General features: G+C 45.5%; 1 protein-coding gene and 1 pseudogene across 1 annotated transcript; both read right to left on the reverse strand.

Moving 5' to 3' along the window:
* Nucleotides 1-1,045: 1,045 nt before the first annotated feature.
* Nucleotides 1,046-2,744, reverse strand: LOC138998468 (ornithine aminotransferase, mitochondrial-like; annotated as a pseudogene).
* A 2,545-nt stretch (nt 2,745-5,289) lies between these two features.
* Nucleotides 5,290-8,942, reverse strand: LOC138998453 (zinc finger protein 551-like). Its single transcript, XM_070400580.1, has 3 exons — nt 8,822-8,942; nt 5,581-7,100; nt 5,290-5,412 (listed from the first exon to the last, which is right to left on the reverse strand). Exons 1-3 carry the CDS (start codon nt 8,940-8,942, stop codon nt 5,290-5,292), a joined length of 1,764 nt encoding a protein of 587 aa, XP_070256681.1.
* Between the last annotated feature and the right edge of the window lie 3,445 nt (nt 8,943-12,387).

The raw sequence follows: 12,387 nt of genomic DNA on the forward strand, positions 1-12,387 counted from the left end.
CGATAGAGAGTTAGAAACATCGATGAGTGAAACATCTATCAGCTGCCTACTGCACACCTCCTACTGGGGATGTGCCCACAACCAAGGTACATGCCCTTGACTAGAATCGAAATTGGACCCTTCAGTCCACAGGCTGACGCTCTATCCACTGAGCCAAACCAGTTAGGGCATGATTCTTTTTTTAATATAAGCTTTATTTTTAATTTAAAGAAAAACTGAAAACGAGTATTTTTTACAAATTATACCAACACTGAAAACGTAATTTGGGAATGTTGAACATTAGTTCTCAATTCAAAATAATGACATGTCTTGGTGTTGGCTAATGTAAAGTTTATTTAAACCTAGTACTTTTATATAAGCTTAACCATTTCATCCTTCCTAAAATTCAGTGATTATGATTCAACTTTAGAAGGTTAAAGCGGTCTTCTATGTAAAACCCCATATACCTTTTTGAAATACAATATATTTACACCAGCGAGGAAATGATAAAAACCTGTAAAAACCACATGGGACTTGCCGAAAAGGCTGCCTACATACAGAGGGAGCATTTCGCCTCAGCACACACACACACACGTGATCAAACAGACTCCCTCACGTTCTCTTACACAGCAACCTGCATGGTTATAAATGCCGCTCTAGCATGTATGAACTGAAAATAACATGTTTTAAAAGGTCCTTGAAGACACAGGGTAGTGGAATGAGCCAGCGCTGAGAGCAGCACCACACAGGCTGTTAGAAGGATGTGGCCGAGCTGCCAGCCCAGCTGGCTCCGCCCCTGGGGAAGCAGGCCCCGCCCCGTGGGAACAGGGCCTACTCCGTGGGAACAGACCCCACCCCAGGGAAGCAGGCCCTGCCCTCAGAAAGCTGGCGGAGGCAGACCCAGAAAGACTGATGGTCTGGCCAAAACCGGTTTGGCTCAGTGGATAGAGCATCAGCCTGCGGACTGAAGGGTCCCAGGTTCGATTCCAATCAAGGGCATGTACTTGGGTTGCGGGCACATCCCCAGTGGGAGATGTGCAGGAGGCAGCTGATCCATGTTTCTCTCTCATCGATGTTTCTAACTCTCTATCTCTCTCCCTTCCTCTCTGTAAAACATCAATAAAATATATTTAAAAAAAAAAAGACTGATGGTCTTTTTGATGACCTCCACGGCCTCCTGGACCTCGTCCTCTTGATGACCAGAGGAGGTGGAATCTGATGATGTCGCCATGGGTGGGCTTGGCCAGAAGTCCATTCTCTCGAAGGCGCAGGCGCACCTTCCAAGCATCGGAATCTTTGGTTTCCCCGCTGACGGTGGCATCCAGCAGCCCCTTCCCAAGCATTGCGGTCACGATGTCCCAGGGCAGCTTCCTGAGCTCATTCTCTTCTTCCAAAACTTCGCAGGCGGCGTTGGCCCCGCGGCTGCCCAGGGGGTTGTCCCTGTACGTGGAGCCGCGCTCCCCAGGCTGGATGGTCAGCATGATCTCGTGGTCACACAGCACCGCCCACACGGGGTACAGGCCACCGGAAAGGGCCTTGCCCAGGAGGACGAGGTCAGGCCTGACGTTTGCATGGCCAACTGCCAGCCATCGCCCAGTCCTGGCCAGTCCTGTCTGGGTCTCATCCAATAAACAGGACTGGGTGCCTGGCGCAGAGCTCGCGCACACCCCTCAGGCAGCCTGGGTCGGGACAATGACGCCCGCCTCGCCCTGAATGGGTTCGACCATGAACGCAGCAACGTTTGGATCCTGAAGAGCACGCTCAAGAGCAGGTAGGTCGTTGTAGGGAATGATCTCGAACCCCGGCATGAAGGGCCCAAAGCCGTCGTCGCTGCTGGGGTCCGTGGAGCTGGAGATGGCACACAGAGTCCTGCCCCAAAAGTTTCCAGCTGAGAAGACGATCTTGGCTTTGTCCTTGGGGATGCCCTTCACGGTGCAGCCCCACCACCGCGCCAGCTTGCAAGCGGTCTCCCCGGCCTCCACCCTGTCTATGCTCATGGGGAGAACCTGGTGGTAGTTGAAGAGCTTTGTGACGTTCTCCTCGTCTTTGCCCGGCACGTTGTTGTAGGAGGCCCGCGAGGTTGGCGTCAGCTTCCCCGCCTGGCTCTTCAGGGCAGCCACAATCTTGGGGTGGCAATGCCCTTGGTTGATGGCGCTGTGCGCACTCAGAAAATCAAAGCGTTTCCTGCCTTCCACATCCCACAAGGAAATACCTGTCCCTCTCTCCAGGGTGACCAGTAAGAGGTGGTAAAGAGCGTCCCAAAATTCACGCAAGATTTGAATTTTGCGTGAGCATTAACAATGGCAAAAAATAAAAGCCCAATTTTACTTGGTTTATTGAATCAGATTTTAATATTTGTTACCCTGTGATTTCAATCCCTTCAATTTGATAAGCATTACCAAGTACCAATTATGGCCCAGGAGCAGAGACAATCAAGACCAAGGCTTTGCGTGTGTACCAGCAAAGCTGTGGAGGCCATTTACCCGTTGTCCTATTCCATACAAAACCCTATACTGTATACATTTTGAATCAATAAAATATTTACAATTTTTAATTATAAACCTGTGTTTTCTATCAAAATTACTTCTTGCGTGAATTTTGGGACACCCTTTAGTTGTGAGCGCCATACTTGGCTTCCCCGTTCAAAAACGTCATCCGACCATAGAGGGCCTTGGACCATCTTCTTAGTCGCCACGGATGTAGGAGAAGTCACTGGCGTGTGGGTGCCCCGCCACAGTCTGCAGACGAGCTAGCTTGGAAAGCATCGTGTCCGCAGAGCAAGAATTCCACCAATCAGCTACCCTTTCTCCTGCGGTTAGGATGGAAATGCAGATTGCTCAGCCTGGATCCAGGGACGACCTGCTGGGTCCAATAATCCCTGGGGGTGCCTCTGGCGCCAGAACCAGCGGCTATGTCTTGGTGGCAGCACATTGTTTGATTCTTGCATGGAGCCTGACTGAGGATGGAACCCACAACCTTGGCACTACTGAGATGATGCTTTAATCAACTGAGCTCTCTGGCCAGGGAGAAACTTATCAGGGGTTTTTAGTAAAATAAGTCACTAATGTATCTGAGAATAGTAGATACCAGAACCACTGAGATGAGAGGTAGTGATGGAAGACAACAATTCTCAGGTCACGCATCCCGGAACCAGAGAGGAGGGAGCCCGATTCTGGGTTGTGTCACCTGACAACTGCCCTCTCGTAATCCAGGACCCCTCAGCAGGTATCGGAGAGCTGGTTTCGGCCCAATTCCCTGCAGGCCAGGCCGTAGGAACTCACCTGCCAGAGGGATCCCACTCATTCCACAGACACCCTTGAAGCCAAGGCGCTGCCCCAGGTGGAGCCTAATGGGGAGGGACCGGGGAAGGTTGGCATTAGGCTGTGTCAGACCCGTCTCAGCCAGTCCCACCCCACTTGTCACTTTCTAATTAATTTCCTTTCAATGTGCACAAGTCCATACACCCAGTCACTAGTAAAACAAAATGATATACTACTGAAATATCTTATGTCCATGTTCAATGCCATCATTTTCGCAGTTGGAATGTAGTTATGACATTTACACCAGGGAAATTTTCAACTACCACAAACCTAGACTTCAATGTATCATTAAATGCTTAAACTTAAAGAACACTGGTGGAGAATTAACAATGCAGATTAAATGTATAAGTGTCTGGTACAAGTGGGCTGTAAATCATACATAGGGTAAAAATTGAGAAAAACCATTTTGTTTATAGAATTCAAAAACCAAGAATACCATATGGCCAAAAAATCAGTCGAGTCACTGAGGACTGAGTGAAATTGAAAAATATGTCTTAGAGGCTGCACCGCCCTCCTATTGGTTAGAATAGAATAATAAATTAAGTTTAAAAGTAAACAAAAAATCCTGAGCATTTTAACAAAGAAGATAAAGACAGTGAAAGAAATACATGAAGAAATCATCACCATCAAATATCTTTAAGGAAATGAAGTTAAAACAAAAGCGAGTTAACAGTACACTCATTGATGGGGCTAGTACTTAAAAAGATTAACCTTTGCATGTGCTGGCAGAGTAGCATAGAATTTTCTGGGTGGGTGGGAAGGCAAACTGATTGACCATTTGAGGTCATAGTTCCATATATGTTGAAATGTACCACATTCACTGACACTGGAACAGTTTAATAAAACATACATCTGTAGAAAGAATGGAATACAATATTCTGAGCTGTTTTATTTTTAAAACCCCAAACGTAGAAATAACTGAAATTATAGGCGGCTCAATAGTAAAAGTGGTTATCCATAGAATACAATATTTTCTAGAAATAAAAAATTATTTATATAAACGTTAGTGTTAAATCTCAAACATCTGTATAGCATGAAGAAAGCCAGTGTTTGTTAAAAAGAATTCACCTTATAGTGCCAATAAATTTATGAAAAATATGAACTACTCTATTGTAAAGGAAGGTAAATCAATGTCTGCATGGAGGGTTGGGGAAGCAGAAATATTACAAAATGACTGGGGGTAAATACAGAGTGTGGCAAATTCAGGTTTAGAGTAGTTGGTGTTGAAAACAATGCACTAATAAATAACAACACAAATATAAAAACACCCTTAAAAAAAAGATCATAAACCAGAGCAGAGGAGAGCACAGAGTTTGCAGGTTGGTGAATAAAAAACCCCCAAAATTTATCAAAGCATAATGTGAGTACCACTATGTCCCTGAAAGAGGTAGCACTGCTTAGCTGAGAACAGCTGCTCTGGATGAATCCTGGGTCAGGTCCATTTTCTAGTCATAGAGAAATGAATGAAGATACTGCCAAGAGCTTGGAGGAATCATAATTACCACAAGCAGAAGCGAGAACACAGAATACATTCCCCTGAGCACCCAGGGAATGTGACCGATGCACACTCCTCAGGTGAGGCAGGTGTTAGCTGTGAAATCTATTTAGTGATAAACACTCACAGTGACATCATTTGGGTTGTAGGTCTGGACATGTTAGCAAGTACAACACAGATCCTTCAAGTCTCACTTGTACCTCAATTTTATGACGAATCTATCAGAGTGTATGTTCTCATTAAAGGGGTTTACATTCATGTAAATGGGTCCCATGGAGCCCCTTAAGTGTTCTTATTCTTAGTGAGAAAAATAAAACATTCCCTGCACATTTACATCTTTTCTCCAGTGTGAAATTACAGGTGTCTAACCAGGTTATAGTTGTAGCTAAAAGGAATCCCACACTCACTACACTTACCAGTGTGAACTCCCTTGTCTTCACTGGGGATAGAGCTTTCACTAAAGGATTTCCCACATTAACTACACTCATGTGGCTTTTATCGAGTGTGAACTCTGTGGTGTTTCCTGAGGGCAGACCTTTCACTGAAATGCTTCCCACATTCACTACACTCATATGGCTTTTCTCCAGTGTGAACTCTGCGGTGGTTAGTGAGGGTAGCCTTTTCTCTGAAATGCTTCCCACATTCACTACACTCATATGGCTTTTCTCCAGTGTGAACTCTGCGGTGGTTAGTGAGGGTACCCTTTTCTCTGAAATGTTTCCCACAATCGCAACACTCATATGTCTTTTCTCCAGTGTGAACTCGTTGGTGTATAGTGAGGGCAGCCTTTTGTCTGAAATGCTTCCCACATTCACTACACTCATATGGCTTTTCTCCAGTGTGCACTCTGTGGTGCTTATTGAGGGCAGACCTTTTACTGAAATGCTTCCCACATTCACAACACTCATATGGCTTTTCTCCAGTGTGAACTCTGCGGTGTATAGTGAGGGTAGCCCTTTCTCTGAAATGTTTCCCACAGTCGCTACACCCATATGGCTTTTCACCAGTGTGAACTCTGTGGTGTTTAGTGAGGTGAGACCTCTGACGAAAGGATATGCCACATTCGCTACACTCATATGGCTTTTCTCCAGTGTGAACTCTTTGGTGTATAGTGAGGTTATACATTTGACGAAAGGATATCCCACATTCACTACACTCATATGGCTTTTCACCAGTGTGAACTGTGTGGTGTTTAGTGAGGTGAGACCTCCGACGAAAGGATATCCCACATTCACTACACTCATATGGCTTTTCTCCAGTGTGAACTCTGTAGTGTTTAGTGAGTTCAGCCCTTTCAGTGAAATGCTTCCCACAATCGCTACACTCATATGGCTTTTCTCCAGTGTGAACTCTGTGGTGTCTAGTGAGGGCAGCCTTTTCTCTGAAATACTTCCCACATTCGCTACACTCATATGGCTTTTCTCCAGTGTGAACTCTTTGGTGCACAGTGAGGTGACACTTTTGACGAAAGGATATCCCACATTCACTGCACTCATATGGCTTTTCTCCAGTGTGAACACTGTGGTGTTTAGTGAGGGCAGCCTTTTCTCTGAAATGCTTCCCACATTCGCTACACTCATATGGCTCTTCTCCAGTGTGAACTCTTTGGTGTACAATGAGGCGCCACTTTTGACGAAAGGATATCCCACATTCACTGCACTCATAAGGCTTTTCTCCAGTGTGAACTCTCCCATGTGGAGGGTGGTTAAACATTTGTCTACACACTTCCCCACATTTATTATACTCATAAATCATATCTCCAGAGCAGAGACCTTTCTGATAAGCAACTTTCTGTTTCTGGCTGTCAGCTCTTTCACATTCCACCCACTGGTGATGTCTTTTTCCACTGAGAAATTCCTGTGAAATCTCATTGTTACTGTGTGGCTCCATAGTGTTAAGAGTGGCCTGGTGCTGGAGAAGCCCTAACATGGCTGGGGAGTCTTCCCCAACCTCCATACTAGCTACAGGCATCCCAGATAAGTAGAAGCAGCAACAGGTCACAAGCGAGGGACTCTCCATATCTTCTTTCCAGGGCTTCTCTCCACTGGCATCCTTCTGTTGCTGATGAGGGTTTGCACTGGAACACAAGTCTCTCAAACATGCATCACTTAAGAACACATTCTTCTCAAAGTAAACCACTTGTAACTCACTCAGGTGCAAAATATCTTTTAACACTGAGAAGCACGGTTTACACAGATGGATCCTCTGGGTGGCTGCAGCTGTCCTGGAAGCCCTGACCTGAGAACCTCCTATAGATACACTGTGCTGAGAATAGGCCTCCACATCATCCATCTTACGCCAAGGACCTGAAAACAGAGGAATGATGACGAAATGAATGTTGATTCTGGTGACAGTGGGAAGTCCCATTATAAAAGTGGGTTGCACATACTACATTGGTTTCATGCAATTGGCTGAAAATAAAAGACCTGAAAGATGGATTAGTAAGAGGTCACTCTGAAGTTCTTGAGCACTGAAGATCACAAAACAAGGGAGACTTCAGCAGAAATAGAGCAAAAACAAGACAAGTACCACATGGAGGAGAAGTGGACTGTCCAGCTCATTCTGCTGCTAACAGCATTCAGTAGATCAGTGATGGCGAACCTATGACACGTGTGTCAAAGGTGATATGCAAACTCATTTTTTTGCTTGATTTTTCCTTGTTAAATGGCATTTAAATATATAAAATAAATATCAAAAATATAAATCTTTGTTTTACTATGGTTGCAAATATCAGAAAAATTCTACTTGTGACATGGCACCAGAGTTAAGTTAGGGTTTTTCAAAATGCTGACACGCTAAGCTCAAAAGGTTTGCCATCACTGCAGCAGATCTTCTATGCTGGTGACATGGGCAAGCTGTGCAGAAGGTTGGTTACATCTCATTCCAAGTAAAATTCAATAAACAAGTAGCTGGTATTTTAGGGGTATTTAAGCATGTACACTGAGTGGCCAGATTATTATGACCACCTCATCAGTACAAAGAAATGAATTAGTTATGCAAATAATAATAATAATAATGATAATAAAACCTTGAGAGTATTTGCTTAGGAAGTTTTCAATATTGAGTATTTTGGAAGTGTCAATGAAGTGCTGACGGGGTGGTCATTATAATCTGGCCACTCAGTGTATGTGCTCCTTATAACGCTTGCATAGGTCCATGTTGTAGAATACTGCAGAAAGAGAAGTGCAAAGGAATAGGTGATGTAAAAAGGACACAAAGGCAAAGATATCCAAAGCTAGAAAGTCATTGATGAAATGAGAAGCCAGCAAAGTGTCAAATATGGAAAAGGAAATGTATAAATGAGGGGTGGCCATTGGAACTTGCACCAAACATCATTAGACAGGAACAGTTCCTGGTACAATCTGAACACCATCCTTATGTCATACCTCCCCCGAGCTGCCACTCAGCCAGGCCAGGCTTCCCCTAGGAACATCCTGTACGTTCACCCTGCAGAAACCCAGGGTTCTCCCTGCACCTCCTTCCCTAGAAATATCTACAAACTAAATATTCCAAGTTTCAATGAAAGACAACAGAGGTGAGCAGCCATCACTTGCCCATAGCATTCGGCTTGCAATAGTATTCACAGAAGGTAATATTACAAACAACAATGGAAGGAGGGTCTTACAAGAACAGCAACTGGTTCATGTATATAAAGAAGATACCTGGCACAGGCATTCACCAAGGTCCTTATCTACAGGAAAGGTGCAGAAGTGGAGGCCATGGATCTGGATATAGTCACCCTTTCTGGGTGAGGAAGAGCAGGAGGGACCCATTAAGCTGTCTGTAAGACTGCTGACACCCAGACACTTCCTGCAGTTCCTAAGGCAACTGGTGTTAGGGAAGTTTGTGGAGTCTATTGCTCAGGGCTCTCTGAGAGCTCAGCACTGGCAGCCACAGCCCATTTCACAAGACAGTGGGGGAAATGAGCAGAACCCATGATCTTGCTTTGAGAGAGACAGTGCTATGTCTGGAGAATAAATAAAGAGTGGGCATCACTTCAGGACACTAGGAGAGATGAAGGTCTTACCTACGAATGATACAAGTGAAAACACTTCCAGCATCACATCACAGTATAGACGTCTCTGAGTCTCATCAAGGATCTCCCACTCCTCCTGAGCAAACGCAATGGCCACGTCCTCAAAATTCATATCCTGTCATAATGAGGACAGTACATCCCATGATAAGATTCTCTCTTGAGATGCCAAGTTTGTCACACTCCCCACCCGGTACAACCATCTGCTTCCTCTACTCCCCACATCAGGGAAGACAGCAGGCTTTAGTCCCATCAAAGTCAGTATCTCCTTATATTCCTACTAGAGGCCCGGTGCACAAAAATTTGTACACTTGGCGGGGGGGGCGGCCCTCAGCCCAGCCTATGCCCTCTTGCAGTCTGGGACCCCTCGGAAGATGTCCACCTGCTGGCTTAGGCCCACTCCCTGGTGGATTGGGCCCAAGCTGGTAGTCACACACTCCTCTGGCAGCCCGGCAGCCCTGGGGAAATGTCCACTTGCCAGCAGGGAGCAAGCCTAAGCTGCAGTCGGATATCCTTAGCGCTGTTGAGGAAGTGGGAGAGGCTCCCACCACCACCGCTGTACTGGCAGCCATCAGCCTGGCTTGTGGCTGAGGAGACCTCCCCCTGTGGGAGTGCACTGACCTCCAGGGGGCAGCTCCTGCACTGAGCGTCTGCCCCCTAGTGGTCAGTGTGTCATAGTGACCAGTCATTCCCAGTTGTTCTGCTGTTAGGGCTGATGGCTGTTTGCAGCTGGTCACATCCCCTTCAGAGTGCGGGTCCCCACTGGGGTGCCTGGCCAGCCTGGGTGAGGGCTGATGGCTGTTTGCAGGCTGGTCACACCCCCTTCAGGGTGGGGGTCCCCACTGGGGTGCCTGGCCAGCCTGGGTGAGAGGCTGATGGCTGTTTGCAGGCTGGTCAAGCCCCTTTCCCAGTGGGGACCCTTACCCCATGGAGGTTTGGCTAGCCTGGGTGAGGGGCTGAAGGCTGTTTTCAGGCTGGCCACACCCCCTTTTGGGTGGGGAGTCCTGCAGGGGTGCCTGGCCAGTCTGGGTGAAGGGCTGAGGGCTGTTTTCAGGCTGGCCAAGCACCCTGGCGATGGAAGCTCCCAGCCTCTCCTTTTCTTTTCTTTTTTAATTCTGGGGTTTATTTACCTTCTATAATTGAAACTTTGTAGCTTTCAGAGGAGCTCAGAGCTGGCCAGGGTGGGCGAGAGGGAAGCCTGCTGGTCGCTCCAGCTCCGTGGCCACGGCCAGCTGAAAGCAGGTATCTGGGGTTTATTTACCTTCTCTAATTGAAACTTTGTTGCTTTGAGTGGAGTTCAGAGCCCGCCGTGGCAAGCGGGAAGCTTGGCTTCCTCCATCATTGGGGCAACCAAGCCTCCTCCTTGCTCCAGCTCCGGGGCTGCCGGCTGGCCATCTTGTTTGGTTAATTTGCATATAGTCGCTCTGACTGGCTGGTGTGCATGGCTTAAGGTGTAGCGAAGGTATAGGCAATTTGCTTGTTTGTCTTTTAATAGTGCAGATTGATGCTGTGTCTCTCACAACAATAAAGGCAGATGAGCAGTTATAATATACCTGTGCTTTGGGCCTCAAATGAGAGTCAGACTGCCCCCTTTCAATAACAGTGGGTGCCAGTAACATAGGGTAGGATGAGATGTTGCACATAAAAGGAGTGTGAGTGACTTGACACTGGTCTTGTCAAGCAATACCCATGTTGTCCTCCAAATTGTCCCTCAAAGACACCAAAATGCTAATGCACGTTACACTTCCGACTCCAATCCCAGTTTGCTCAGGCCATCACTTTGCATTACCTGTTGCCCATAGTTCTTTGATCCACACTTGTCTCACAGCTTCATTCCCAGAGGCACATTTCACTAATGACATAAATAAGCCATCACAAGGACAGGTTGTTTTCTAACTAGTTTATTTTCTAAAATTCTAGTTCACCACCTCTGTGATATATTTCTCTCTCAACCTTCTCTGCTCTCCCTTCCCCATGCTGATGGAGATTTTCAAGTGCAGGTGACACTGATGTATGCTATCTCATTCCTGTTGTTCACTGGGTCAGGCCTCAACTAGAAATGACAGGTGGGCACATATATGTCACCTAAGCTCTGGACCTCGTATGTAGCACCACAACAACCCATCTTGTTAGAAATTATCCTAAAATTTCCCATATCATATCATGAAGACACCATCAGAAATGGACTCCCTTTTCATTCACTCATCTGTCAATGTTAGTGCCCGGCTGCTCTGGTTTTAGTCCCAGGACCACACTGATGTCATCATGCCCTGTGGGTGACTGTGCAGCTCAGCCCGGTTCCCCCACCTGCTACACTGACATAAAGAGCACCTCCCATACTGTTCTTTGGATCTCTTATCCTCCACACCCCGCTCACCCTCTCATGCCTTTTTCCTGAGGTTTGAAGGTCTCTTTGATGCTTTTGTCTCTGAATGTATTTTGTTCATCACTTTATGCCAGTGGTCCTCATCCTTCCTAATGCAGCGACCCTTTAATAAAGCTCCTCATGTTGTGGTGACCCCAAAAAACAATATATAATTATATATTTGTTTTCCAATGGTCTTAGGCCACCCTTGTGAAACGGTCGTTTAACCCCCAAAGGGGCCGTGACCCACAGGTTGAGAACCGCTGGTTTATGCTGTCATTATATTCCACAAATGATGATATCATGTGATACTGATCTTTCTCTGACTTGCTTATTTTGTTTAGCATAATGCCCTCCAGGTAATAAATTCATTTTAAAAATTGTTAAAAGATTCTGAGCAGACATTTTAACAAATATGATAAAGACAATGTGAATATATGTATGAAACAAATCCTCACCATCAAAAATTGTAAGGTTAATGAAAGTAAAACAAAGGTGAGGTAATCCTATACTCATTTATTGGGCTAGTATTTAAAAAAAAATTACCATCATATGTGCTGGCAGAGTTGCAGAAAAACAGGAACTTTCATTACTCTGGGTGGAACTTTCCCCCCAGAAGGAAATAAGCATTTTAGATCACAGTTCCACATATCTTACAATGTAAAACATACATCTAGATAATGAAATGAACACAATATGCCCAGCAGATTTCTCTGTAATACCCCAAACCTGGAAATAACCAAAGTCATAGACACATAATTAAAGTAGTAATTCACAGTACACAATTTGTGTTGAATCTCAAAATAACTATGTAGGGTGAAGGAAACCAATATTTGTTAAAGAACACACACCTTCTAGTGCCTATAAAATTATGAAAAATATGCACTACTGTGTTGTAATGGAAGGAAAATCTATGCCTACTTGTAGGACTGGGGAAGGTAGAGAGAGAGTTTGTAAAAGGGTAGAAGGTAAATATAGGGTATGCCAAAAGTAGGGTTAGAGTTGTTGGTATGGGAAGTATACAATAATTAACAAATAATAATACAAGAATTTACTCTGCCCTGGTTAGTGTTACTCACTCAGTTAGGCATCATCCCCTACACTTAAAGGTCACTACAACAAGTCAGGGCACTAGAACATGCCTTCCTCAAACCCCAGTAGGGAGCATGCAAGAGGCATCAGATTAACATATGTC

This window comes from Myotis yumanensis, unplaced genomic scaffold, assembly GCF_028538775.1.
Source record: "Myotis yumanensis isolate MYYU_CA2020_CCGP unplaced genomic scaffold, mMyoYum1.0.hap1 SCAF_20, whole genome shotgun sequence".
Taxonomy (NCBI): domain Eukaryota; kingdom Metazoa; phylum Chordata; class Mammalia; order Chiroptera; family Vespertilionidae; genus Myotis; species Myotis yumanensis.

Coding starts and splice junctions, on each gene's coding strand:
- LOC138998453 (XM_070400580.1), bottom strand. CDS start 8,942: ATGAATTTTGAGGACGTGGCCATTGCGTTTGCTCAGGAGGAGTGGGAG. Junction 7,101..8,821: donor TTCACTTGTATCATTCGTAG/GTAAGACCTTCA, acceptor CTCTGTTTTCAG/GTCCTTGGCGTAAGATGGAT. Junction 5,413..5,580: donor GGAAGCATTTCAGACAAAAG/GCTGCCCTCACT, acceptor TTCAGAGAAAAG/GCTACCCTCACTAACCACCG.